This window comes from Actinia tenebrosa, unplaced genomic scaffold, assembly GCF_029948245.1.
Source record: "Actinia tenebrosa isolate PJP-AT-01 unplaced genomic scaffold, QUT_ActTen_1.0 PGA_scaffold13__45_contigs__length_12533684, whole genome shotgun sequence".
In the NCBI taxonomy this organism is placed as follows: Eukaryota; Metazoa; Cnidaria; class Anthozoa; order Actiniaria; family Actiniidae; genus Actinia; species Actinia tenebrosa.
Window position 1 is genome coordinate 4,733,912 of NW_028292573.1, and position 27,958 is coordinate 4,761,869.

The window sequence follows — 27,958 nt, forward strand, 5'->3', positions numbered from 1 at the left end:
TTATAAAAATAATTAAACGAAAGCTGCACTTTTAATGTAGATCATTTATGTCTCAGTTAAAGAGTACTCACTGAAACTTCCTCTTTTACATTGTTATGCTTTTTTGCGCTAATTCTTCGTGTCTTGCAAACCCTCGAAGCGTAGAACTATAAAAGTGATAAATCATTCTATCCCTAATCGAAATTCAAATTTATTCCTGTGGTGAACGATAGCATAACGTTTTGAAAATTATTTATCATATGTATGAAAAATAAACCGATGGTCTTACGTACAAGAATGATTAAAAACAAAACGACATTTTAAAAAGACTTTCAGTTGAACAAATAAAGGTAGAAATATCTACGGAGAAAAAATAGAAAAACGAAAAAGCAAAAGTAGCAAAATAAAAAAATAAATAAAAACAAGAAAAAACTAGTTCTGCAAAACACGGAAAAACGAGAAAAAACATGATCGAAACCAAGTTTGAATATCCACGCTGTCGTCTTTCACATTACATAATGAAAGTTTTCGTAATTCCCTAAATTACTACGACTAAAATTATCCACCATACTGTGACAATGACAAGGAACTGGAGCGTTACGTACGAGAAACAGCACAGCAGTTGAGCTGAAATCATTCACTCTTTTCTTTCAAATCATTTGTTAGGACAGGACGTTTGTAAAAGCAAAATGACAGTGAAGTAAAATATAAGAATGAATGTTTGCCAATTACGTGCGCTTTAAACAAACTTCGATAAAATATATAAAAATATTAATTCTGTTTACAGACGTAAAAAAAACCGGTTTTCGTAAGGTCAAGGACCACGCCTTAAAATTATTGTTTACAGAACTTGAAATATTTTTTCTGAGCTTAGGTAATTTTACATTACACGAGACCTTAGTCACGTCTCGTGGTATGTTTTGGTTAGGCTCTACTGCCTCCTTGAGATTTGAACGTTTGGAATTATTCGTTGGCGTTTTCTGATTGGTCAAAAATGCTAAGGTCGAATTGTATAGAAGTCGCTCACCAGATACCTACGCGTTTTGAAAAATCGCCTTTTGGGGTGAAATTCTTGAAGCTGTCGATTTTAGATGAATTTTTTATCAGAAAACATCGTTTTAAAAAGAACGAATCTCGCATTCATCGCGTGCATAACTTCAACATCGCGTGCAAGAAGCGTTAGATGATGTCAGAATGCCAAAATTATCCCTTCACAAAATAGAGGCAAATGGCCTCAATATTAGCCATGCCTGGTGGTTGTATATTGGATAGAAAGTACCGCCTTCACTGTCTGATGTTTTAGTCCAATCAGATTGCGCTATTTTGACCCCACGCTTGTTATTTGACCAATGAGGGCGAGGAATCTTGACCACGTGATAGCCTTGGAGGGTTTTTCCCACAATGCTTTGTTGTAAGGGGGGTTGTTGAGCGGTGCTTCCAGTATGGGTTCAACTGAGGTTCATGGATAACATCCACATAGGGATTTCGTGGCTTTTGGGGATGATTTTCAACTAATTTGAAGCCTGCAGAGTCGAGAGAATTACTACTATGTCTGAGAACAATGTACTAAACGGAATTATTGATACATCTCTGGGACCAAATAAAACTAGAATGACAAAGGACGACGACATAGGGTGAGAAGTGTATTTTGTGTGTCTCTTGTCGAAGTCAAATATACCTTCTTAACTTCTAAAAATTCTAGAAAATATTCCAGAATATATTTTATTATTATGTATTCGGAATCCAAAGCCTCGAAGCCCACCATATTCACAGCGATGAACGATCTCTTTTCATTTCTAGTATTTTTCTTGGATTTCAATATTTTTTTCGTACTTCTTTCATTGAAAATGTCTAATATGTACACGTATATTTTCCTGTCTAGCGCATGAAACGTGGGCTAAAAGTCTTTTTCTTTTCTACAGGAAGCTTTTTGTGGGAGGATTAAGCTACGACACCTCAAAAGGTAAGTCTTAATTTCAAAGTTTGGATATGAATTTCAAAAATTCGCACCATATTTTTCTTGTGGTTGCTGTTGTACATTTGAAAAGTAACCGGGTTCTCACACAAGGAACTTATGTAGTCCTTAGCTAATTTTCATTTTTCCTTCCAAACTAGACAGTTTAAAGTCTTATTTTTCTAAATTTGGAGATGTAGTTGGCGTGGATATAAAATTTGACCCTCTTACAGGCCGACCTAGGTAAGTTTTTCTAACGAGATCATTTCTTATGTGTTAAACAGTTATGGTGGCAGAACCCGAACGGGCTTCAAACTGACTTCAGTCTGTTATTTGTATTAACTTTACTCTCTTGTTCCTGTGCCACGTGCTTCTTACACAGTTTACATATTTAATTTAGGACGAGTATTTGAAGTTTTCTTAGCTCTTTAGAAAATTGACGTTAGAATTTTGTGGCGATTATCGTAAAATGCGTCGCTGAATTCCCTTTCTCTTCCTTCAACAGTTACAAACACCATTATCGATGTGATTGTCTTGTTTTTAATTTTACCCGTTGTTTACCTGATAAACTAGGAGCACACTATTATTCTAAAGCAACATAGCTATTTTAATTTTAGAATAAACAGACCCCCTAACAGAGTCGAGTCATTTTGCGGGAGATTTAGCGAAGTTAAATTTTCGAGCATTAGTCTTCCATTGAATAGACTATCTACCGCATGGGATGAAGGGCGCATCGCGCAAGCCAATATACGGCGCAACCCGGAACTTTCTGTTTTGAATTGGATTCAAAAACAACCCAAGAAATTTCGCTGGATTATTCGTTTCTCTACTCGAGGCGTAAGGGTTAAGCGCTGTTTTAGGGTTATTTTGAGTGTTCGTGACTTGGTAAAATAGAAAAGTTTCCATCTCCAAGCGACGTTAACGTGTGACGCGAACGTTCGTTTTGCATGCCAATAACTGGCTAAGCCGTGCAATAACAGCCCTTAAAGCTGAGATCCATTAAGCCAAATGAAATGCAAATGAGTATGGCTTTGTCTGCTCTAGACTTGGTTGAATTATTCGTCTTATTTCGTTTTCTCTCTCTCTTTCTCCAGAGGCTTCGCTTTTGTCCAATTTAAGGACCAGTCTCAGGCAGACGCGGTGAGTATAACCTCTCATCTTACACTAATACCGGTACTATACTTATCTTTTCTTTCCTTGGTATCCTGGAGCTTGCGCGCAAGGCTTTTCGTGCGACTAACGAAACGTGTCAAAGACTCGCTCGATTGCACTAATGGCTTGCACTCGTAATTTATACAATCCTTACTGACCACCAGACTAGTCTAAGCGCGCAAACAGACAGCTAGGTGCCATCGACTTTATAGTATTGTTTTTATACGAGTAAGTCAAGCATAATCACTGTGATAAAACTTAACTAGAACTTGCATTGTATGCATATATTGAATAATGGCCTTTTCTTAGTGGGGTATCACTGTCAACGTTGTGGCTCAAATCTATAGCAAACAAAATAGAGCCAACAACAGCAATTGTCACTGTTAATGATAAATGGCATATTGATTATATATTAATGAGTAGTGCTGTCTTTACAACTGTCACTTCAAGAGACCAAATACCCTTTTAAGTGTCTTATATACATGCGATTTCAAAGCATCCTTCCACTGCCATGGACTATTCTCAGTTTAAAGTAGATCCATTCTGCCCTTTCCGGGGCTTGAGATCAGTGTGGGATGTACATATTTGAATGGCCATCAACCTAATGGACAAGAGGATGTCTATGTTTTGACAAGGGCTTGTCAGCTACTTGCATCCTCAGGGACTTGTTAATGAGCAAATTTGGGAACCAGCTAGTGAGTTGCTAGTGGCAAATTAGACTTGTACCAGTTTTGTTGAATAATTATCCACTTGATGTCACGGGCATGGCTGTTGTTAAACAAACATTTTTAGATTCAGCAGTAAACTTTACCTTCCTCCAGGAAATCCTTAAGTCAAATGATTAGTGATTAAAACCTTTGAATGATTTATTCATAATTAGAACGAAACAAATTTCATGATTATTTTGATAAAAAGTTTTATCGCCAACCTCAAATCCCACATTGAAAGTTCCAAATAAAGATGCTGGATTATGTTGACCTTGTAAATTAAGGATATAGTGAACTAGATTTAAACCATGTGTGATTTTTGCTAGGGCTGTGCAAATAAAGACAAGCCCTCAAAGCGCACATCAAAGTGAAATTAAAGATCAGGCCACTTAAAGAAATAGCTTGTGCATTTTTTTGGGGAAATGATTTGTAAACAGGGTTTCCATATAGATATAATATCAGCACAGTGGATAGATATATCTTTTATTCCACTACAGCTGATCAAAGATAGTTCCCCCAATCAATTTATAACAGGAGGGTGTCCTTCCCTCTTTCTTATTTGCCATTTCTTCTAAGATAAAAACTCACAAGTTGGAATCCCCTCAGAGCATAATGGACAGATTCCATGTTCCATTATTTACATATAAATGCCGTTAGTTTACAAGCACCCTGCAGCTATGATGATAATCAATGCATTCAACAATTCTATAAACAAAGCTTTTCGTGATTAAGACTTTTTACTTTGAACTCCTTTCAAGACAAGAGTAAAATTCATAGATTTCTTATATATAATTTCTGAATATTTAGTATTAGAAAATGTTTGAACTAATTAAAGAGGAATTTTGGAAATTTTTCAATAAATTCTATTTTTAATAAATAATGCGTTTCTTCAAGAAGAAAATTATGTTTGATATCATTTTTCAAATGTAACAAAGAAAATATAAATTGTTTTTGAATTTAAGCTTGGTTCTTTATTATGAAAAATAATTTTATTAAACTGCTAAACTTTTATTCAACATTTAATTTCAAATTTCAAGAGTTTAGAAATTTATGAAACCTAATGAATTTCACATAAAAGCTTCTTATCTTATGCAAGACGAGATAAAAATGTTAAAAGATCTTTTATTTGTGCCATGAATGAGTTATAATTTGCGTAATTAGCCCTTCAATCCTATGCCCTGTCTTATATATTTCGCTTTTGAGTTCGGATATATTTGTTTGTATTTCTTGCTCAGAATCTATGAAGTTGGTTTATCTATGGGTGTTTGTGAAATACTAGTCAGTATATAAGATATTAATTATTATTTCTACAAAACAGGCTAATTTGTTAAATCTATGAAGTTGGTTTATCTATGTGTGTTTGTGAAATACTAGTCAGTATATAAGATATTAATTATTATTTCTACAAAACAGGCTAATTTGTTCTGATGATAAACACCACGGGTACCTGCTATCAGTAATTTTTCTGTCTTTTTAACAGCAAACTTTTTTCACCATAAATAATTCAAACACAAGCAAACAGTTATTATAAAATAAATTAAATATGTTTTATTCAATTCATTATTTTACTAATAATTAGAAGATAAATATTTGTATTGCTGTATTAAAGCTTAGTTTTTTTGGGAAATTTATAAAGCGTTTTTGGAATTTTCAGTTAAAAAATATTCCAAAAAGACGCCCTGAGTGCTTGGAGGCTACATATACAAACAAATGTCTGGGAAATGCTAAAATTAATTGTGGAATAAGAAAAATTATGATCAGCTAAAGCTATTGAAAGATTTTGTATAAAATTTGGAAAATTTTATTATTTTAAAATTTGGAAGATTTTTCTATGACCTTAAGATAATATCTTTTCAGAGATGTAGGAAATGGATTGATTTCCTGACATTAAAAACCATTACTTTTGATGATTCATCAGTAAGATTTATTCTTTTTTTTTTTTTTTTTTTAAAAAAGGTGTATTTGAAATTTAAAGTCTGATAAATCATTGCAGTCTTAATGGCTCTTAAAACAAATTCCAAACAAGTTGTATGGTTGTCCTAACTATTGCCATACACCATTAACCAAATTAGCAATATTTTCAAATGTTTTCTATAAAAGTTAAAACTTTGGTAAAAAAATGCTGCTTATTCTTTACAAATCTTCACTGAAAAGACACATTAAATAAAATATAATAGAATAATAGTTATTTCTTTTTCTTCCAGGTTCTCCAAACTGGACCTCACATTTTAGATGGACGAACGGTACATAAAGTTTCAAATAAATGATATTAATTACAGTGCTTATGATTTAATATTTTTTGTGAAAAGAAACAATTTTTAGTAGGAAGGGATTTTTGGTCCCTTTTATATTTTTTGTTGAAACATTATCTTGTGGTCTCAATATAGCTTTTAAACAATATTATAAGTAATTCATATTGTAATTTGTATTCACTTACAAGGTGTTATTTTTCGGACAGCATTATTTTTTGAAAATTGAGCATAATATTGGTCTAGTTTTTGAAACTCAAACATTAAGAGAAATTCATGAACAAAAACCAGGTTTTAAAAATGTTGACAAAAAAATTATGTGGTATTTTTTGAATTCATTGCAAATTTATTTTTATGAACACACAATACATATTAAAAAAATCAGATATTTTCTTTTCTGAAAAGACTTAAATCATAAGCTCAATTTTGTTATTTTACGTAGATTGAACGACTATCTTTATTGTTATATTATATTATATTATATTATATTATCTGTGATGAAATTTTTATTGCTGTCTGAAAGAAGTGTTATTTATCTATTTATCATGTTTGTTGACAATTGTTTCATTTTCTCGTCATAGATTGATCCTAAGCATGCCGCACCCATAGGAAAGGTAAAGGTACAAACAAACTGCAGTGAACACTCACTTGTAAAATCATTGTCGGGCTCAGTACATAGAACAAAGAAGCTAATAGCTGAGACTAAAATGGAACATGGGAAGTACTAAAATTATTTGTAAATCTAGTGATACAATATATGGGAAAAGTTTATAAATCCTGTTGCAATGACAGAAAGTATGGACTAAGGCTTTTAACACATGTTTCATATCGACTGTGTATGATCCCTAGCTGAGCAGTGATAGAAGGAATGAGGCAAACACTGGCAGTAAAGTGAAATTGCTTCTCTTCTTCCTTTCCATATTCCACATTTCTGTCTCTTGTAGGCACGTATATTTTATTTTAGTCAAAAAAAAACAACAAAAAACAAAAAACAGAAAAATATGCCAAAATTTGGGTTGTAGCAGCTTGGAAATGTCTGCTAGGGCTGACGGCAAAACAGCTAAACCCATTGTTATTGGCTGAAAAAATTTACCAAATGAATACCTTAGGGCCCGGTTGTCACAAAGGGTGGATAGTGCCATCTGACGGATAAATCCTTATCCAGTGGATAAAGTGATGCTGTTATCCAATGAATTTATTCACTGGATAAGATTTATCTGTTGAATAGCACTATCTACCCTTTGTATGAAGGGGCCCAGAGGATAATTATGTCGTTTCCAAGAAGACCTTTCTTTCGTTATCAGCTTCTTTGTTCTATGTTTCTGAACCTGACAATGATTTTTCAATTGAGTGAATATAATGTTATTCAGATTTTAAGATAAGTAATAAGAACAGATAATGACTAGCAATTATTGAATCATCTTCAAATTGAGGATACCAACATCACAGGGGGGTTGTACTTCACAGTACTTATCATACAATTTAAACTTTTGTGGAAGGTCATGCCTTTTTATTTTGAAGAAAGCTAGGAGAGAAATGACTTAATGAGGGTCATAAATTTCTCACTAAGTGAAAGGTGAAGGGCTGTAGTAATCATTTTTAAAGAAATTACTGTGAATCCCCCAGCTTGAGTGACCCCCCTCCCCTCCCCCAATAAAAGCCTACCTTTACTATAAATCTTGAACATTGTAAACGAAATTATTGCCTTTCAAAGTTGAAACATAAAATTTAAAGTCAGCCTCTGTGTTCATAGTCTTTTATTTGGCTAGTACTTAGTACTTGATAATGGTTTTGAAATTTTTTACAAATATAATTTATATTAATAGTCAAAGTTGAGACAGGGTGGTTTTGCGATGCTGATGCATTGTCCTTTCACCAATAAATCATAAATCAAGGCTTGTCAGGTTCAATGGTTGGAGCACCACATGCAGAGCTTTTAATATTATGTGAGATGAGTTTGTTCAATGCATCTTCCTCTGATGCTAGGAGGGTTTTTCATCAGGTCTTGTTTGCAACAATGCTTAATTCTAATTCAATCTCAGACTCAAGGGCCCATTGTTAGATAACTCTTTGTGGTTATATTTCTTTACCCTCTTCAAAAAAACAGCTATTTTTAACAGTTATTCAACCTGCCTAGTTTAGGAATTGTACATTCTGAAATTTTGTACAAATATTTTTTAGAAACTTTATCAAAATTGAGAATTGATCTTTAGATGGTCAGAGTTTTTATTTACTTTCGTTTACCTCCAGTTTAAGTCAAAATTAAACATGCCAAATCAATCCAAATAAATGGATCCTTTTGAGTAAATACTAAAAACTGTGCAAATACAGTATATTCTATTTATCTTAGTCACTTATGCCAGAATAGATGATCTTGTGAATATCATAAGATTAATCCAATTTAATGGCTATTTCCTATTAAGCTCTGCTATATTTTCTTCAAGACTAATTTTTATTATGATTTCTTAATTGGCTGTCCATGTTCCTGATTTAGAACGAGATATTACACCTATAAAAGGAAGTTCTAAGGATTGATTAAGTAAGCTGATTCATAACTCTATAATAGGAGTCTCACATCTGCTTAATTATAGCTCACCTGCCATTTAAATAGTGTTATATTCAAATTTTAGACAAGATATGCATGTGGTCCTTATTAAAGTTAAAAAACTATCCAGTTTGTACTATATTTATAAGATACCTATCACAAATTGAACACATTTCAATCAAACATTTACTATAAATGGACAGAGCAGAAAAAGGACAAGGCTGCTACTTTCGCAATTCTTTTCTTTATCTCTCAGGACCTGTCCACGCTATGCCGGATAAATTTGAATCCGGATTTTTACTTATTAGAAAATTCGTTTTCGGTGAAGAATTGTTCCAGATTCGCCCGGACTAGTGTGGACGGTAGGCCTAACTGAATAAATAAAAATTTGGATTCAAATTTATCCGGCATAGTGTGGATGGGAAGGAAGGAAGGAAGGAAGGAAGCTTCTTTATTTTGCCACGGTAAAAACATCAGTCGATTGCCTAAAAATATTTAAAAGTAAAGATTTACGATTAAAAAGCTAGTTACTGTTTTACATGTTTGCCGTGGAGCCCTTAGTTACAACTTTTCTTACTGTACAAACTATCAATTTCCGTTTTAAATTTTCGTACTGACTTGACCTCTTTTATATTTAACGGTAGGTCATTCCACAATTTTGCCCCACTATAGCTGAATGATCGTTTTAGATATTCAGTGTGTGGCTTAGGTATTGACAGTTTATGATCATGATTTCGAAGGTTGTATTTAGTATGGTAGTCGGAGAAAAGGTTTTGTAAGTAAACTGGTGTACGTCCCTGCATGGGGTCTCAATCATGCTAAAAAACGTTTAGTGTTTCATTCATGTCTCTTGTGCTTTAAGCTTTTCACAAAATTCCGCTAACCTCGAACAATTCTACATTGAGGTATTAGCGAAAACGTTAGTTTTTGTGCTGATCAAAATATCATCTCTCCCAACGTTCAGGGCGTTATATCTCAAATATGCATTCCTTAAATTTCCCCAAATTTTGGTATTTTGTTAATCAGCCCAAAAATAGCCTGTTTATGAAATATAAAGCTTATTAACGCATGAACATCGAAAGTAGAACCCGTTTTTCTGCCCCCTCCTATAAATGTGCAGTAGCATCACATCAGATCGGATTGAAATAATAATTTTAAGGGTTTTAAAGCACAAGCTATGATATCCTTACACAGGCAATTGCTTTAGGAAAATAGATTATTTTTAATTCTTCATGAAGCTAATTTAGGATTTGATCCTCCTCTTTCCTATGTCAGACCACCCTCCTGAGTGAAGATTTAGGTTATTTAAAGACTCCTATCAAATTAAGTTATCATGAAAAATTATTGTACAAATGTACATATAATTCAATGAACATATATTTAGCTCATATTATCAGGGAAGAACCACTCTATGGATCTTAATAAGTCATTATTATTATTATCATCATCATCTTCATCATATCCTTATTATTATTATATTTATAATAATGATGATTTCACATTAAATGCCGCTGTAATGTCAGCTAATAAGACCTTATCATCATCATCATCATCATCATTATTATAAATCATTAACATTATCTCATCATCATCACCCTTACCATTACCATTATTATTATTAATATTGTGATTATCATTACTATTATCATAATTAATATTGATATTATTAATAATATTATTATCACCATCATCATCATTACTGTCATTTTTATTATCATCATTATTATTATTTCCCAAGAAATAGAAAATGTTTTGTCAAACTAATTTTAGAAGTCTGAAAAACAAAATGAATTAACTGATGGCAGACTACGTCAATATAGGCAAGACGTGATCGTATTACTGCATGCTGATCCTATAATGTCAGGAGGAAGTTGACCTTCTATTTGAGGAACATTTATGATTTTTATAGAACTAACCAATATCTTTATCCCAGTTATTGTAACCAAACCACCTCATACGCATTACTATAATGTTAAACTCTTCAAGTCAAAAGAGTCTACTTCAAAGAGGAATTCTATGTTTCACATATAAGATTCTATTATTGGACTAATGTTTACATATCATGTATTTGATAAAATATTGTTTTATCCATTCACTATTTACCGAGAAGCTTGAGGTCAGGACCTTGAAATTGGATATATGTACCAGGAAACTTAAAATTTGTATCAATAACCTGAAACAACTTCTGGATTATAATTAGTCAGGGCACTGCTAAGTATCAGATTATCATTCAAATTTAGCTACCTTGCTATAGGTTTGGTGCAGACGAAAACTGGAGAAAAACCCTTGAATCAAGGGAGTGACCTAATATTTAACTGTACTTGTGAATATAAGTTCGTAAGTCCAGGATCCGATTCCCAGAAAAAAAACAACGAAATATCTGATGTTTCTGCTAAAATAAATGTTATAGCTCCTAAATGAACAGAAAATGAATGATGTCTCCTATGTACAGTCTCCCAATGCCATCAGACAACCAAAAGGTGTTGTCTTCTTCTCAAAATTTACTTTTACATTTAGAAACAAATATGACTGACCTACTATTTATTAATTACTCAACAACCCCTCCTGATATTTTTTGTTGTTGCATGAGCAGACACCCTTTTAATATTCATATATAAAACCCTCATAGCTATTGTCAAGATATTAATGGTATATGCCTGGCATGAAATCAATAATAAATAATAACTATTATCTTGGTTTTCAGCCTCCACATCTGAGAGTGAAGAAGATATTTGTTGGTGGATTAAAGCCAGACACTTCAGATGATAAAATAAGAGATTATTTTGCAAAATATGCACCTGTAAGTATTACGTACATGTTTTTCTGTTTTGGTTTGTTTTGTGTGGGAGGGAACACTAGACAAAATAATACCCAAGTGGGCGTAGGGTGAACATTAATTGAATTGATCCGAGTGGAACCAAGTGCTATGGTAGTTATTGTTACAAAAAATGTAATTTCTAATGGGACAATTAGAAGAAAAGATAGAAAGGAGGAAAGGCAAGGAAAAGCATGAAGTTAAGGAAAAGAATGAACCAGTCCTATATAGATGAATGAAAGAAAGAAAAAAGGAAGAGAGAAGCTAAGATGAGGGGAAAATGTAGTTTTAAATGGATTGAAAAATGACAAAGTAAAGAAACAGGGAAGAGAGAAGTGGAGAAAAAATAAACTTACAAAAAAAAAAAAAAGAAAAAAAGAAAGTCAAAAAAAGGGAAAAAAAAGGAAGAATAAGTGTACTGGTTTGTAATTTAGAATTTGTATTGTAGTTTATAATGCACTCCTACTCATTTTTGTAATTTAGACATGCATATTTAGTGTAAATTTAAAACAGCTGGAATTATGATAATTAAACCTATTTGTGACCTTTTTTTGATAAAGTTCTCATCTTTAGCAAAAATAGTTGTTCATTTATGAACAAAAATGTTCTTAATTTTTTAAATTAACTAGAAAGAATATTCCTTGGAATAGCTGTAGCCAAACAATTGTCACAAATTTGTCAGGCTTATTCGTCAGTTTTTTGCCCTTAGGTGTAATCTGAGATGTTCTTGTGATTTAGGGATTTATGGCCAAAGTTCATATTTTATTAATATCTTATAGTGCAATGCGCAAAGGTATGACCACATTTAATGTTCGCATACTTCTATGTATGAGCTTTTTTGCTGCCAAAAGAGTAGTTTCATGCCTTATTTGGTATAACGAGCCAACTTTGCATTTAAATGTGTGGGTAGAAGTATGCAAGTACATTAAGAGTGGTTATACTTTTGTGTGTTTTGCTGTAAGGGGAGTTTTAAGCCAGTCTAAGTGCATGTTTAAGGTTAGGCAGCTGAATGGTATTATCTTAATAGCCACAGCGCTCACAAAGTGGGCATTTATTTCTTAGACTCGCTGTCTAATGGAAAACCACTTGAGAAACAGATTTTTGATTTTCTGAATATTTGATAATGACGAAACTTCCTCTACAACACCAAGAAATCTAGAACATTTTCATTAATTATTGAGGTGATGACATTAAAGTATTGTGTCCTGTTGTACGATAAGTTACAATCAGTGCATGAGAGTTTTTAGCCTGGTCTACTTCAAATATTTAGTTAGTCTGTAGAACTCAAAGCTGTGGTGTGACCGAAATGGAATATGAATCTGGAACGTAGCCAATTAGAATTCAAAAATTGATAGTTCACTTAGTGGGACAGGTTTATTTGACAAGTTATTACTATTAATAGATGCTTGTATCATCCCATGGGTTTTCTATTATCTTAAGCCCCGTTTACACTAGAGAGTTTTGCGGTGATTTTTGCTGAGATTTTTTGGGCGATCCTGTCCATAATAAATAATGGTAAAGAATTTATTTGTAAAGTTTTATTCAGGATACCAAGATTTTCCTAGACGAATGCCTTTTTTGAAGGATGAGACAAAAGATTTTGTATTTCTGAAAAGTGCCACAAAAATTGCAGCAAAAACCGCCACAAAAATCGCCAGTGTAAATGGGGCTTTAAAATATTTTAATTCATTCTTACCATCATATCTATATTCAATGTAATTTTCTGAAGAGTTACTGATAAAGAAAACATACAAAAGGGAATGACTCATGGTCTAAAATCAGAAATGCATCCCCCCGTAAACCAAAATTGTTTATATCTGTTGTAGATGTTGGTGAAAATAGATTGGATTGATTGAATGAATAAATAAATGAATGAATGAATGAATGAATGAATGAATGAATGAATGAATGAATGAATGAATGAATGAATGAATGAATGAATGAATGAATGAATGAATGAATGAATGAATGGATGGATGGATGGATGGATGGATGGATGGATGGATGGATGGATGGATTTATATCAAGAGGGTAACGCAATTTGACATCAAAGTACTCAACGGAAGGCCTTTTATGGTTTATTTTAATCTAAATTATTGATTTTCTCTTCATCAGGTAAAAGAAATAGAATATATCACTGAACACTCAAGCAACAAGAGGAGAGGTAAGAATTAGTCAGGGCACTAATTGCCTGCCATTAACAATTATATATTAAACAGACGATACCTTAGTGACAGAAAGCTATAAATACACCACTTTACCTCGGGCATAATGTTCCCCATTTCAGACCGGTGTGTCGACAAATTCTCTTTAAAATAATATTCCAATGTTTGAGCTTTGTATTCATATTCATGTGTCTTCTCATGTGCAACTTCATTAAACAAATTAAAGAATGACACGTGGTCTGAAGTTAGTGCCCGAGGTAAAGAGGTCTGTAACTTATTCTACTCATTGGTCATTTAAATGTTAGTAAGCTGAAAGTAGCTTATAATTCAACTCAGACATGTTCTAAGAAGCACTCGGAGTTTCTGTGATGTTCATTACCTTCACTTTTAATTAATTAAATTTGGCATAAATGAAACACAAGTCAAGAGAATATTATGTTAAGCCATGCCAGAATCGTTCTTTGTCTACTTAGAAAAAAGATTTACTTAATTTTAATGAAAGATTGGATTTCAAGTGTTAAAAGATGGTACTTTGCTGTGTTTCGTAAAAAGCATCTAAATTGGATTATTTTCATTGGAAGTTAAGTGTGGGTGGGGTAGCCTGTTGTTAGGTTCGACCAGACTTGGACCTGCCATTATATTAGCTCAATGTGGATTCTTACTGGCCTCTGGATCAATCTGTTTCATGGGTTCTTCTCCTGGTATATAGATCTAGTTTTACTTCCTTAGCAAAAATCAACTTTTAAGTTTTCAATTTGATCATGGAACAAAGGCAGGTGTGCTTCTGGGTCATTAGACTTTATTAACTGTTGATTGGTAAATGACAAAAGCTATGTGTTGAGTACAACTATACTGTGCTGTGCTGTGCTGTGCTGTGCTGTGCTGTGCTGTGCTGTGCTGTGCTGCGCTGTGCTGTGCTGTTGATCAGCAAAGAACAGTCTGTACTGTGCTTTACTATACGTTTCTGTTTGATATTCCTCATTAACATAAGAGCTTTTAAATATTTAAACCATATTTTGCTGGTCAACCTTAGATTCTTCAAAATACCATAATAGTACTATGGCTATAAATATTGATTAATGAAACTTTGTTCACAAAGTAGGTGCGTCTCATAAGAGATGATAAAAAGCTCTCATGAGCATTATCAAAATAGGGTGGGACTTTGGCTGTCTAATTTTCCATTTTAATTAAAATGTGATGCTATTAGGAAGGTGGCTGTCTGGTTTTCTGCCAAAAATGTTTTGTGGAGGAAGGAAACTCTTAAGACCATAAATGGATGATAGTTTTGATTAGGTCTGGCATTAATCATGGAAATCTAACCCCTAGACATGGAGAAGAGGGGAGGATAACTCTAATTGAGCACTATATATAAATTTCTCAATCTAGATTTCTTTCCTATTTCCTTTTTTTTTTCTTTCTGTCCCTTTCCTTTCCCTTCCTTTCCATAATTTTTCATCTCCTCTCATTTACATTCAGATGCTTTCTCCCTATTCCTTTTATTTCTTTTCCTTTTCTCTTTTCTCTTTCTCTTTTCTTTTCTTTTCATTTCTTACTCTTTTTTTTATATAAACTTTCTAGACCTTCCAACTCATTTATCAAATTCAAAATATTTTTTCAACTGTCATCTCCATAAACCCTTTTCAAATTTAAAAACTAATTCATCAAACCCTACAGAGAGTAACAACTAAAGCCCCTATGGCCTGGCATTAGCATTTGTAATGTTTACAATTGGGTGTGATATGCATTCCTAAAGGTTAATATTCCTATACTTACATTAGATAGATTTTATCTCCCTCTAATACTGGTCAAATAAAGCTCTTTGTCTTGTCATGTCCTTGGCTTTTAATGACTGATTTTAATCTTGATTTATCTTTTGTTGTTCCTACAGGTTTCTGTTTTGTTTCTTTTGATTCTGAAGATACCGTAGACAAGATATGTGAGACACAGTTCCATAATATTGATGGGAATAAGGTAACAAATGTCCTAGAAATCCTGTATCTACTTACTTATTCATGTATCTCTACCTAGGCTTATACCATCATAATGATTTAAGCAAGAAAAATGACCTGAAACTCATTTATTTCTTATCAGTATCAAATATTATATTTGCTATGAATACAGAAGCAGTGATTCACAAAAACAGTCTTAAATTTATTTTATTCATCAACAACAATGGGTCTACCAAGAAATTCAATGCACACGATGTACATACTTTGCAAAGAAAAGTGATTATAGGCTTTTTGTTTTGTTTAAGGTTTTTTTTGCCTTTTATTTTCTATTAATTATGACTAGAGATTTGACAGCAGACATGTTTTGGAGCAAAACTAGTCAGTGTTCTTTTCAAGAATCAAAATAGTACTCACTCCCTGTACAGAAGAAATTGTTTTACTCCACAACATGTCTGCTTGAAGTCTGTACAAAATAAACCTTAATGTGGGTGGTTAAATAACTGAAAAATGTACCTAAAAATGCATCCTTGATTCTAAAGTTACAAAAAAAACCCAATGTAATGTTATCCTTTCTCTGTTAATCGATATTATCTTTCCCTACTTAGAATGACATATCTTTGTTCTCAACGAGTCAAAGCTCATTCAAGATTTAAGTTGTACCATTAGTGTAATTCAGACGATTTTCACTAACATTACTAATTTAATAACTCAGGTTGAAGTCAAACGAGCCCTTCCAAAAGAACTTCAACAGCAACAAGCTGTCCTTAGGGCTGCGGCTGTGACAGGACGTGGAGTTATTCCAGCCTTAGGTGGGTTCTTGGGGTTATGATGATAAGTTTCACTTCTAATAATATACAACCAGATAAGTGACAGAAAGCACCTTCTGTTCGGGTCAAGTATTAATGGTTGGGATTAGAGGAAATGACATACAGACATGACGGAATTGATACACATTGAGCTTAAAGAGCATCAGGTTTCAATCTCTGTGTATGCATTTCAATCTCTGTATATCTGTACCCTGTATATATTGAATGAGATAAATTCCTCTTAAGATTAAAAGCTCATTGTGTAGTTCCATAAAATAACCCCCTTCCACGCCCCCCCCCCCCCCCCAGAGGAATTTTGAACTTTCAAGGTTGGAGGGGTCAGAGAAAACAAAATTACAGAGTTTGTATGGAAGAAAATTGGATTTTCCAGGGGTAACAATATATTAAATTTAGGGTAGGAGGGTCTTAAAAGATTTCTTTGTTTCCTTTGCATTTGAAATTTATTTTATCATGCTTGACATTTACCAGCATGGGGTTTGGCAATTTGTAGGGGGTTTAGAATGAAAGGATAATAGCCTGGTTCAAATTATAATACATTTTCTACAAACTTGCTTTTCTTAAATTTATCAGTTTTGGAGTATTTTGTGGTATGCTTTTTGAGGTATTTGATTGGTCTGATTGGAATTGGGGGGGAGGGGATGGTCAGATGTTCAAAATCACTCCCTTACCACCAGCTCCCCCCCCCCCCCCCCCCCACTATCTAGTCCATCATTCTTGAAATAGTACCCATCTTTCAGTTTCAACTAAAGTTCCTCTATATTCTGATACTCTGCCCCCCTTTGACTTGGTATACATTCTACCTAATCTTACTTTATCCCCCTTATCTGCTTTTCACTACTATTCAATACACTTCGTTAACTAATCTTAAGGGAAATATGTTTGTGTCCATAAAAGAAAAACCTGCTAGCTATATAATATCTGTATCAACATACAACACCAAAGAAAGTAACCATTATTAATTATTATTAAATTAAATCTCAATTCACTTCTAAATGCACCTGATATCAATATCATGCTTAATATATAATTGCCACATATGCTACTAAATGATTGCTAATGTTATTGTTAACAAAGAGTAGGCAGCATTTTAAAGAAAAGCTTTGGCTTATTGTTCACAGCTCCCTTTGCTGGTGTGGTGACGGGAAGGTTAAGGCCCACTGCTATAGGGAGGGGTGAGTTCGAAATCATCCATATATTCACACATGTAGATACTGTCAAAAGTCAACAAAAAATATCTTGATCCAGTGAAATTTTAAAATGAAGAAAAGCTCACAGGTTAAAAGAACCCCATGCATTCTGTAATTGCTGATCTTCACTTGACGCCATTTCCTGTCTCGTGCAGATTTTTTATCAGATAAATCGATACATATATTGAATTTTCAGTGCAATTCTTCTTGGCTGACAGCACATGTTCATTCAGTGTTTGACAACCATTTGGAGCAGATTATGAGATTTAGGGATTTTGAATAAAGTTCATCTCCCAAACTATTGAGGAAAATGCGCAATTGAATAATTTCATATGGCCCATCACTTTGGTGGGGTGTGAATAAAAAACATGTTTTGGCCCGGATGCGCTATTTAGGTTCCTGAAAAGTCTCCATTTTATCACAGAACAAAACTAAATTGATAAAAAGAACTTTTGACATGAATAAGACTTCTTTTCCTTGGGCGTAACATTTTCCCATTTCAGACCTTATGTCATTCCTTTGAGAATAAGACACAATCGTTAAACAAAGAAATGATACTCTAGGGAATGACGCGGTTTAAAGCAGAATCTCGTAAAATATAAACCGTTCGAGAAAACTTTTCTCGTACTTTCGTAGAAGAACTTTTGACAGTGTCTTCATGTCAACTTAATGATAATAATCATCATAATATAAATCATTGATTATTATAATATCTTCCAGTGTTCCAAATTGCATGTTTTCTGTAACTGGGCTTCCTTCATCAAAAGCTTCACAACTTTAGAAATAGCATCACATCGTCACGATAATTCTGAATCTCTAATCATCTGATTCTATTAACTATTATCAACAATCCTAATAGATTAATCATTCATCATTGTCACAATTGGGATTTCCTTCAGCAGGAGCCATTCGTCCAGGAGTAGGGATTGGTGCTAGCGGCTACCCTTATACCTTATATGGTGGTGGTCTTGGAGCAAGTGCTGCTACTTTTGACCCTGCCTTATATGGTGCCTCCTTTGGAGTGGCCAGCTACCCAGGGTACAGTCCCGGGACCTACCCACCGGGGTACCCAGCGGCAGCAGCTGCTGCATATGAGTATGGAACATATGGAGCTGTGTCCAGAGCAAGTGACGTTCGATATGCAGGTACGAGCTCTCAAGCTAAGGAACTATTGGCTGCACCGTGATGTATATCTGGGGAATTAATTTTACTGCTGTTTGTGTTTTGGTTTTGAGCCGTGTGGCCCTGAATGGAATTGTTTTTGCCTTGGTCGTTTTTATCTTGTTCTTCATTTAAATTTACCAGTGGAAAAAAAAAATTACTGAAGTCCGCGCTGACACCATTCCAGGGTAGCATCAGCTTAATAAATAAGTATTATTTTCATCCATCATTTGCTTTTCTTCTCATTCGTTTATTGTTTTCAAAATATTTCACTCCAAGCGAGGAGTTTCATTTATATCCAAGGTTCTTATTTGTTGCATTGTTCGAATCTATTTCAGGACCACTCAGCTTAAAAGCGTTACACTTAAATGAAAAACCAATGAGTCGATACGACAAATAGATTCACAATTTCTTTATCTGCATGCCTTTATTTTACAATACATCATATGTTTTATCCATTATTTGGGACACAGTAAAACATAGCATAGGCCGTTATGCATAAACAGTTTATTCGCGTCAAACATTTTCCCGCTCAAACTTTTCCCGCTCAAAATTTTCCCGCCAAAACGTTTTCCCGCTCAAAATGTTTTTTGTGGAGGAAGTTAAAAAATTCTCAATTCACCTATGCCGTGTCACTGTGTTCCTGACGTGTATATAATATCAATGTATTGCTATATTCATATTATTAGCACATCCAATATTGTTATATTATTTGATTTTGTCATAGCCGCGCAGTGTACAGAACTGTAGATACATATGTATTGGCTTTGTTACGTTTTTATTCTATTTATTTCCGAGTTGCTTCTAAGGCCTTTTCAATTTAGTTTTCCATCTTTGAATCTTATTTCTCCAGCTGGTTGCTGTTAACAAACTCTAATAATGTTATGTGCCTTTAAGACTTGACCCAACCCTGTCCATCATGTCTTGCGTGCTTGGTGGTACATTGGGTAGTTCTCTGATCGTAATCTCTTTCTTGACCAGAGAATTTTGTACTTTCCACTTCAATTGGTTTAAATCGTTCACTGTAATTTTAACCAAACGATTCCTTATAGCGCTGCTAAAACTAGCTGTCGTTAAGTCTGAATGGTTTCTAGTTAATCTAAGTCACCACTAACATAATATTAGACATAACACACCTTGGCGCTAAGGTAAGGAGATTGACAAGAAACTCTCACTCTCCGCTAATCGTAACCAGTCAAACCCCGGCTAAAGTATTTAAAGAGTCTTGCATTTGTCTATTTGTTGTGTGGTAAAGCTACTGTTAATGATGTCTTATTTTAAAGAAAATGACGAACCGTCAAGGGTGCAGTTGTATTGCAGATATTTAACCTTTTAGCTAGCTTTTAAAGCCGTAAATCGGTGTTCTTTTGAACCCTATTAACCGATAAGGGTAACCCACTAAGCTCTTAATAAATTTTAATCTTCAAAGAATAAAATACTAGAGGTAATATTGTTGAAAATAAATCCAACGAGAAGATAAATAAGTCATTGATGGTGATTAAGAAGTTAATTCATGGTAGTATTTGGTGTTTGATTTTAAGAAAGGACGATGACTTTGTTCGCTAATTGCAAAGAAAGCTTGACAAACTAATGGCAAGAAGCAGACCTAAAAATGTAATTACACTTTGGCTGATAAAAAAACATCTAGCTTTTAACACCAGCAGCCATATTTGAAGAGAATTTATTGTTTATAAAACAACGATAGAATGTGTATAAAGAATTACGAGACAATAAAGCTAGAATAGATCGAAGTTTGAAATATGAAAAAAAAAAAAAAAAAAAAAGTGAGGAAATCTTCAGATCATGGAAGTGAAACATATGGTCCCATGATATGCAAATGACCTCTGACTTGATACACGGTGCAACATTGCTTGCAATTATATATTTTTTCGCATAAATTACGAGGACATAACACCGACAAAATGAAATAAGGCGTTTAAATTGTTATGTTTCATGGTAATGTTGCACCGTATATCCGCACCAATTATTACGAAAAGAGCTTTTGGAAAATTATTTTTAATATCGGTAGAATATCATTAAACTGTACACAAATTCGATCTATTCTCCCAGCTTTAGCTATGCTTGAAAAATCTGTTGTGTTTTTTCGTATCAAAGAATTAGCGAAGTATGCTGGGATAAATCGAGAGATTTTCTAACTGGCCCACAGGAAGCCCGCGCGGGTTTTCTGGTTCTTTTCTTTGATACCGAGAAACCAATGGCAAACTGTACATCAATTATAAAGTTTGTAAAAGAGAAAAATCCGCAACGTTGTTGTAAACGATCAATGACGGAACCAGTTATTAGCAAGATTCTTGCCAAGCAAGAGTTAAAGTATGTGTGGTATCCATTCACATACCATACGAAAAAATACCATGGAAACGACTACCATGGAAACAGAATTCCCCGGATGTGGCGAAATGATCATTCGGAAATAAAAAGTACACAGACAATATCGAAATGGAAAAAGTGAAATAATCACTGGTTATGATGCAAGGCCAAAGCCATCCAACGTCATCTACATTCTCCTGGATTATTTATTAGATAAATTACCTGACTCGACTTTTAGTTCTAAGAATGTTAAGCGTAAATTAATGTTTTTGTAGGTGATTTCGGTTGCGTTACACGATTGTCACGCAATCTCGTGTTGCGCGCGACTGTATTGACGATTTGCGTGACAAAGCCGAAAGTCACATCTCAGAATATCTTACTATTCGCCGAACAAGGCGATATATCAAATCACTTCACAGTTAAGACTTACTAGGCCAAAGTTAAATACCAATTACGTGAAGCTTTCCTGCATTTGGGTGTTACCCCACCCTCTCGTTAAATGTGAATCAAGTTGTGTCATTAACAGAGCGCCCGAGTAAAGTTGCCCTTGACACGAGGCAACAACAGAAGCCCGAGTAAACTTGAATCGATTCTGTGTTTTCCTTGAACAAACCATCAGTAGATTTTTTGATGTATTTTCTTGTTTGGCGATTGATCGATATATGTATTTCAACTTAGATTCATAGTTTTAGCTCAAAGGCTATAAATTGAAATTTTAGGATTCGTTCAATTACTTTTTTCTCCTGGAAGCTGAATAATTTTGACTAACTCTAACTACATGTACCCAGAGCAAATCGTAAATCAGAACCTTTAACGACAAGGAAAGAAGCGAATTACGCACAGACTTAATTTTTTATGTTTTTATAATGCTTATCTGCGCAAGCAAACTGACATTATTTTGGACCCCACCACCAGATCCTCAGCATTTCTAAAATCGAGGATGTGAGGAAATTTTGACAGTCAAAATTAATCAGTATTTTCAGTGAGTCTTTGAATGAATACCAAATTTCTTTGTCCTGCATTAGTTATTTATACTAGAGTGATGGAACTTCACACGTGAAACAAATTATCATAGTCGAATCCACGGAAAGACTGCTAATTTCATTGGTTTAGAACTATCACTCTAAGCATTAGATAAATAGTATTGTTAGACCTTAATTATAACGTTTTGAGTAGAACTACTATCAATATAGCGATATATCCATTAATGTTTCTCTGAACTGGATTGGTGCTTGACTGGCCGCTTTGTTGAAGGTAGGGCATTTTAGAGTTTTCCATATTAACACCTCGGATTGCTGGGTTTCAATCAGCTGAAGAAACTCTTTGAATCTCATTATCTGCTCTAAATGGTTGTCAAACACTGACCACCATGTGCTGTCAGCCAAAAAAAATTCCAGTGAAAAGTTGTGATTCAGCTGCTGAACATTCTGCACGAGACAGAAAATGACATCAAATGAAATTGAAAAGTGAATATTTCGTGAAATACAAGTCGTTGATTGCAAACCCACGTGGTTGAAGTTACACCCACCATTAAACCGGTCAGTCAAGTCAAATCTGGTTTGACTAGAATAGATCAAAATATATTTTCGTAGACCCGTGATGGACCATAATATGACTCACAGGTGTTGGTAGGCAGATGCGCATGCGTAGTGAGCACCTGGATTTTGAACTGTTATTTCCAGTACTCTCCTCCAGCCACGGCGGAGGAGGCCTTGAACGAGCTGTTATGCTCTGTGAAGCCGAAATTTGCGGTCAATATTTTCCTGTTGTAGTTTTTCCAGACATGCACACGTGCATTATATTTAATAGAGAGTTGTAGACCCTGAATAAAAAGTTGTATTTTATTACAACGGCGTGTTCATCTTGTTGTTCATTTTTTAGTCATTTTCAAACTTTTTATGTTGTGTTATCGCTCGCGCGCTTCACCCTACCTCGTACCTGTGCGTGTGTTATTGTGGTTATTTATTTTGTTCTTGATTTTTTCGGCTAGAAATTTAGTTTGGAAACTCTTACATGGACATTTTGAATTGCGACTCAAAATTTTCACTTTATTTTTTCTATATTTATCGTTTCGAGCCTTTTTAAGTTGCCATGGTAACACTAAAAAATTTGGAATTTAGAACTTTCTACTTCAATTTGAAGCGAATTCCTTGACTGGGTTGGTGTGTCAGATGCTGATTGGTCGTTTATGTGATTACGTCATTACTGATCAACCAATCAGCATCGTGCATGGAGATCCATTTAATGGTAGCGAGTTAGGGTGCAAGTGAATGTATTTAAGTTTATTTTATTTTTTCCTATTTTTTTTCTTTCCTGAAATGTTTGGTTTTACCAGCCGTTTCAGTAAGCAAATGATAATCTGTATTTATGTTTTTCTTATGTCTTTTTTCCCCCTTCTTGTTTTGCTGTTGTGTTTAGTATATACCAAAGTCTATTCCATCTGATACCCTTTTTCCACTAGTCTTATCAGGATTTCTTTTCCCTTTAGCATTTCATTATCTATAAAATATTTTAAAATTTGGCTTCTGTCTAAATTATACATATTTAAAATTTGTTAGTCTTTTAACGTATTTCAAAGCCAACCAACCAAAGCAACCCATTTTCAACTGCGCATGCGTTTAGTAAAACATTACCTTATATGAGACGACCATTTGTCACGTGACAGATACAAGTGATATGATTGGCTCCTTCCCGCACCGGGGAAGTGGTATCGCGGGCTCAGATGACACCAGGCCCCAAGCGTATAATGTACCTCTTTCAATGAGCCCCTTGATTAGACTCAGGTAAGAGACACTTCGTTTTACCCTGTCCAAGACAACCTTATTTCTTCCTTTAATCTTGCCTTTCCCTTCTTCATCACGTTTCAATTCTTTCAGTTTATCTTTTACGTAGTCGTACTTCTTTTAAGTCTTGTTCGTTTAACCACTCCGCCTTTTTTTGTATCCCACCGTGTTACCATCTTTTATAAGTAATAATAATCAAGATAAACGTTAATATGCACGAATTTAAACACGAGCACATTGTCTTTTCTTGACGCATTGATACAAGCAATTCTTTCAATAGCTCGGGTAGACTTAGCTGGCTTATGCAGTTGTCCAACAAAAACCAAAGCCAGTAATACAGCCCCCATTCGGTTTCGCGCGCATTTTGGATCGATTTTGGAAGGATGTATGTCTTGTATAAAATGCGCAGAAAGAATTTGTTTGAATCTTGCCAAGAATCTTGTCTGTTTATGGGGAAAATATAGAATAATTGCATGATAAATTCAAAGATGTACAAAACACTGTATAGAACGTTATTAACCTAAAAATAATAATTGTTCATGTTTAATTCTATTTTAGTGTTAATTATACACCGAGTTAAGATGGTAAAGTAATCTGTTCGTTAAGTGGACATGTTAGGTAAAAGACAGCAATTCTGTTGTACAGCTAGGTTATTTAATACACCTTCATGTAAAACCTCTATCTCTTTTGTAAGATCCGTAAAATCAATCACTGATTCACTTTAAAATAACAAAGCTAATCTTAAAGAATTGCTAATACTTATGACATATTCAATATATATATATATATAAATATAGATAAATAGATATCTATATCTATATATATATTAGTTATTAGTAGAACATATAAGATACATGTGACCATTTATAGAGTATATGATAATTATAGTTAATGTTTGTTTGTCATTTACTGCACTTCTAAACAGTAGCTTTACGACACTTCCATGAGGGTGAAGAAATGAGCCATACTTTACACGACATTTGTTAAAATATTACGCATTTTCTTATGATTTTTTGTTTATTGGTATGCACTCTCTTGCGCGCTCTCCTTTACGCTATCCATATGCTCTTTGTAAAGATGATTACTTTCCTTTAGACATTGTAGTTATCTGTTGTAGTAGCTCTCAGGCGTAGAGCGTGAACATGCGTGATGCGCGTAGCGATGCGCGTAGCCGTGCGTAATGCGTGTCCGTGATGCGCGTAGTCGTAAGTGTTGTGCGTGCGTAATGTGCGTAGATGTCCATGATGCGCGTAGTTATTCGTGATGCGCGTAATTGTGCGTGATGCGCGTAGTTGTGCGTGATGCGCGTACTCGTGCGTGATGCGCGTAGTGTGTGACGCGCAGTGATATGTTTGGTGTCGTGGACATGCGTGATGTTAAGTGAAGACAAGTGTGATGTGATTGGACATGCGTGATGCGTGATGACAAATGAGAAGTGCGTAAAGAAAACTTTAATTTGTGTGGTGCGCATCGTGCGCCTAGCCGTTTGTCATGAGTGATAATAAATTTGGTGTACGTGGACAGATGCGATATGTAGCCGTGTGAAAACACTTGAGAACTGTGGCCGCTCAGACTGATTGGTTCAAATCAATAGAAAGCGCTCTCGTAATCGTTTGTTGTTTTTGGTTGATAGTGAAGCGTATTGTTTATTGATGAGTAAAATGTTGATTTAAACGTTTTGCTTTTGCAAGGTTTTAGTCTTCGTGTGATAAATAAGGTCTTAATGAATATCAATAGGAATTACTCCTAGTGCAAAAACCAATTTTGCAAAGCGAAGCCCCAGAGCGAAGTATTCGAGACCCTTAACGCATGGGGCGTGAAGCGCGCAGATGTGTAGCATGTGAGCAATTTGATGTGAGAGAAAATGTTTGGCTATGACTTAAGAATGCATTCATTTTGGCGAGCCTCTTTGGGTGTCGGTGAGTTTTTAACGTTTGTTTAGGAGGAAGGGGATAGTTGATTGTGGCGGTAAGCCTTCTTTAAGGTCCTGGTATGATAACGAATAACCGTAAATAATTTGTGAAATGGAAGTTCATGCTCCTACCAGTATCTCTTCCCGTTCTTACGTTTGCAAGCACTCCACTTCTTCCATCTCCTCTTCTCCTTCCTCCTCATTCTCCTCCTCCTCATTCTCCTCCTTCGCCTTCTCCTCCTCCTTGTAAGCATCATACGAGGGTGAGTCCAGAAATAAGGGCGGAGAAAAAGGATCCTCTACGATGGATGCCAAATCATCCCTCTCTTTCTCCTCCTTGTTCACCTCCTCCTCTTCCTCCTCCTTGTTCTCCTTCTCCCTGTTCTGCTCCTCCACTTCCACCACCACCACCACCTCCTCCTCGCTCCTCTCGCTCCTTTTCTCCTCCTCATCCTCCTCCTCCTTGTTCATCTTCTCCTTGTTCTCCTTCTCCACTTCCACCTCCACTTCCACCTCTTCGTCCACTTCCACCTCGTCCTTCGCCTCCTATTTCTTCTTGCACCACCACATCATCTTATTTCCCCTTGATAGTTACATGGCAATCAAAACTCTCCTAGCAAGGTAACATTAATCCTAAATCCGCACGAAACTAAACTTGCTCATTCTTACCAGTCTACTAACAGTCTTTATTCTTTCAGTCCCAACAGAACTGGTGCGAACGAGTAGTATCGGTCCGATTGCCACAGCTACGTACGCACGCCACTTGTTTCATCCTTATGCTCGCTAGATTGACTGGCTGGTCTTCCATCTGGTTCTTTATTTAGCTGCTACAGTAGTCAAACTACAGACCATGCCAGCAGCAAACATTGACGAGCCTCAGAGGTAAACACACAGCCAGACTGGAAGCTTCATACAAAGAATCTGACAAAAGAAAAATGTACAAATGCAACTATTTTCCAAACTGAAAAAAAACCCCAAAACATTTCAATGACATTTTGTGGAGATATTTCACTCAAGATGGATTTGCACTCAAATGGCTTCCTCGAAATCGATGTAGGTCATTTGTGATTGGTCCAAGACCCGATATTCACGTGACTCAAACGGTGAAAGATATTTTAGAATGTGTGATAAGAAGTCACGGTAATTGCACTAAAATTGTAGTTAGAAAATAGTGAAAGTATTGTGTTTTAGTTTTCGTACGGCTCGTAACAAGCGTTCAATAAGGTAATATTTTAAGTCATTAATGTATCATAAAATTGTGTTTAGGAAACGAAAGGAAAATCGCGTAGAAAACGCAACCCAATTCCACCATATTTTGCCTCGTGTGCTTAGCTTGCACGAGTTTGAAAAATTCAATACAACGACAGAGGAGTATTAGTGACGCCCCTAAGAACCCAAACGCCACGTCTAAAAACATCTTTTAACATTTTCATTTGAATCCATCGCGATATTGTAATTTTTCCGCATCGTTACCACAAACCAAAATCCATCTCCCCTCGTTTGTGGTTTTTTTATTCTATTTTTTAGTCATTTAAAAATAACCAATTTTTCGACATCTTTTTGATGGAGAATTTTCAAGCGCATTTGGTTTTAGTTTGTTTTTACGACTTTTCCCATTAACATCCTTTTCATCCAAAGTTTTGCGAACCTGAAATACTGAGTTGTCGATTCATTATCCAAACGTTTCAAGAATTCGACAGATATTCTAACCGTTGGCTACTTGATCCACCGGTTTTACAGGTTGCATCGCGTATATATCCATAAATAAAGGGCCCACTTTTATTCCTGATCAAATAATTCCATTATTCCATTTCTTTCGTTTCAAATTTGTCATGCATTTAGTCCATAAGCTTGAGAAACAAGTTGCAGCTTATCGTTGTCTTGCCACGCCAGCATCCTTGGATCTTGTGTATAAACGGAAAACGGAGCACTGTTGGAGAGAGGGGGTAGAGTGCGCACGCGCACCAGCCCGTTACTGAAAAATTACAACCACATTCTTAAGCTGCATCTTTTTTCTCAGGACGAAAGAAACACGAGTATAACAATCATATTGTAATTTCAGTCTTAGATTTTGAGCAATAAGTCGAATGGTTAGTAGATGTAGAAAATATTTGTATTACTGAGGATAGAATAAGTATTCTATATCTTGGACTTGACGGGTTACGAAAAGTACCCTTAGGAAATTTTTACGAAGTATATTTATTAGTAATGTTTGTTTACATTAAAATCTTGTGTATTTGTACTC

At 34.8% G+C, this 27,958-nt stretch overlaps 1 protein-coding gene across 8 annotated transcripts; it reads left to right on the forward strand.

Annotated features, from left to right (window-relative positions):
- Positions 1 to 1,378: 1,378 nt before the first annotated feature.
- Positions 1,379 to 27,955, forward strand: LOC116293308 (heterogeneous nuclear ribonucleoprotein A/B). Of its 8 annotated transcripts, none has more exons than XM_031700718.2 (14): positions 1,379 to 1,613; positions 1,902 to 1,942; positions 2,095 to 2,176; positions 3,028 to 3,073; positions 5,997 to 6,035; positions 6,623 to 6,661; positions 11,291 to 11,386; positions 13,517 to 13,565; positions 15,455 to 15,537; positions 16,228 to 16,324; positions 17,461 to 17,514; positions 18,429 to 18,674; positions 23,684 to 23,801; positions 26,412 to 27,955. In XM_031700718.2, the coding sequence occupies exons 1-14, from the start codon at positions 1,528 to 1,530 to the stop codon at positions 26,437 to 26,439; spliced, it is 1,104 nt and encodes a 367-aa protein (XP_031556578.2). In that variant the 5' UTR covers positions 1,379 to 1,527; the 3' UTR covers positions 26,440 to 27,955. The 8 variants fall into 8 exon arrangements, with proteins under 8 accessions (XP_031556578.2, XP_031556584.2, XP_031556582.2 ...); XM_031700719.2 differs by having other exon boundaries at positions 1,380 to 1,613; positions 18,432 to 18,674; XM_031700721.2 differs by having other exon boundaries at positions 1,380 to 1,613; positions 6,623 to 6,655.
- The last annotated feature ends 3 nt before the right edge of the window (positions 27,956 to 27,958 follow it).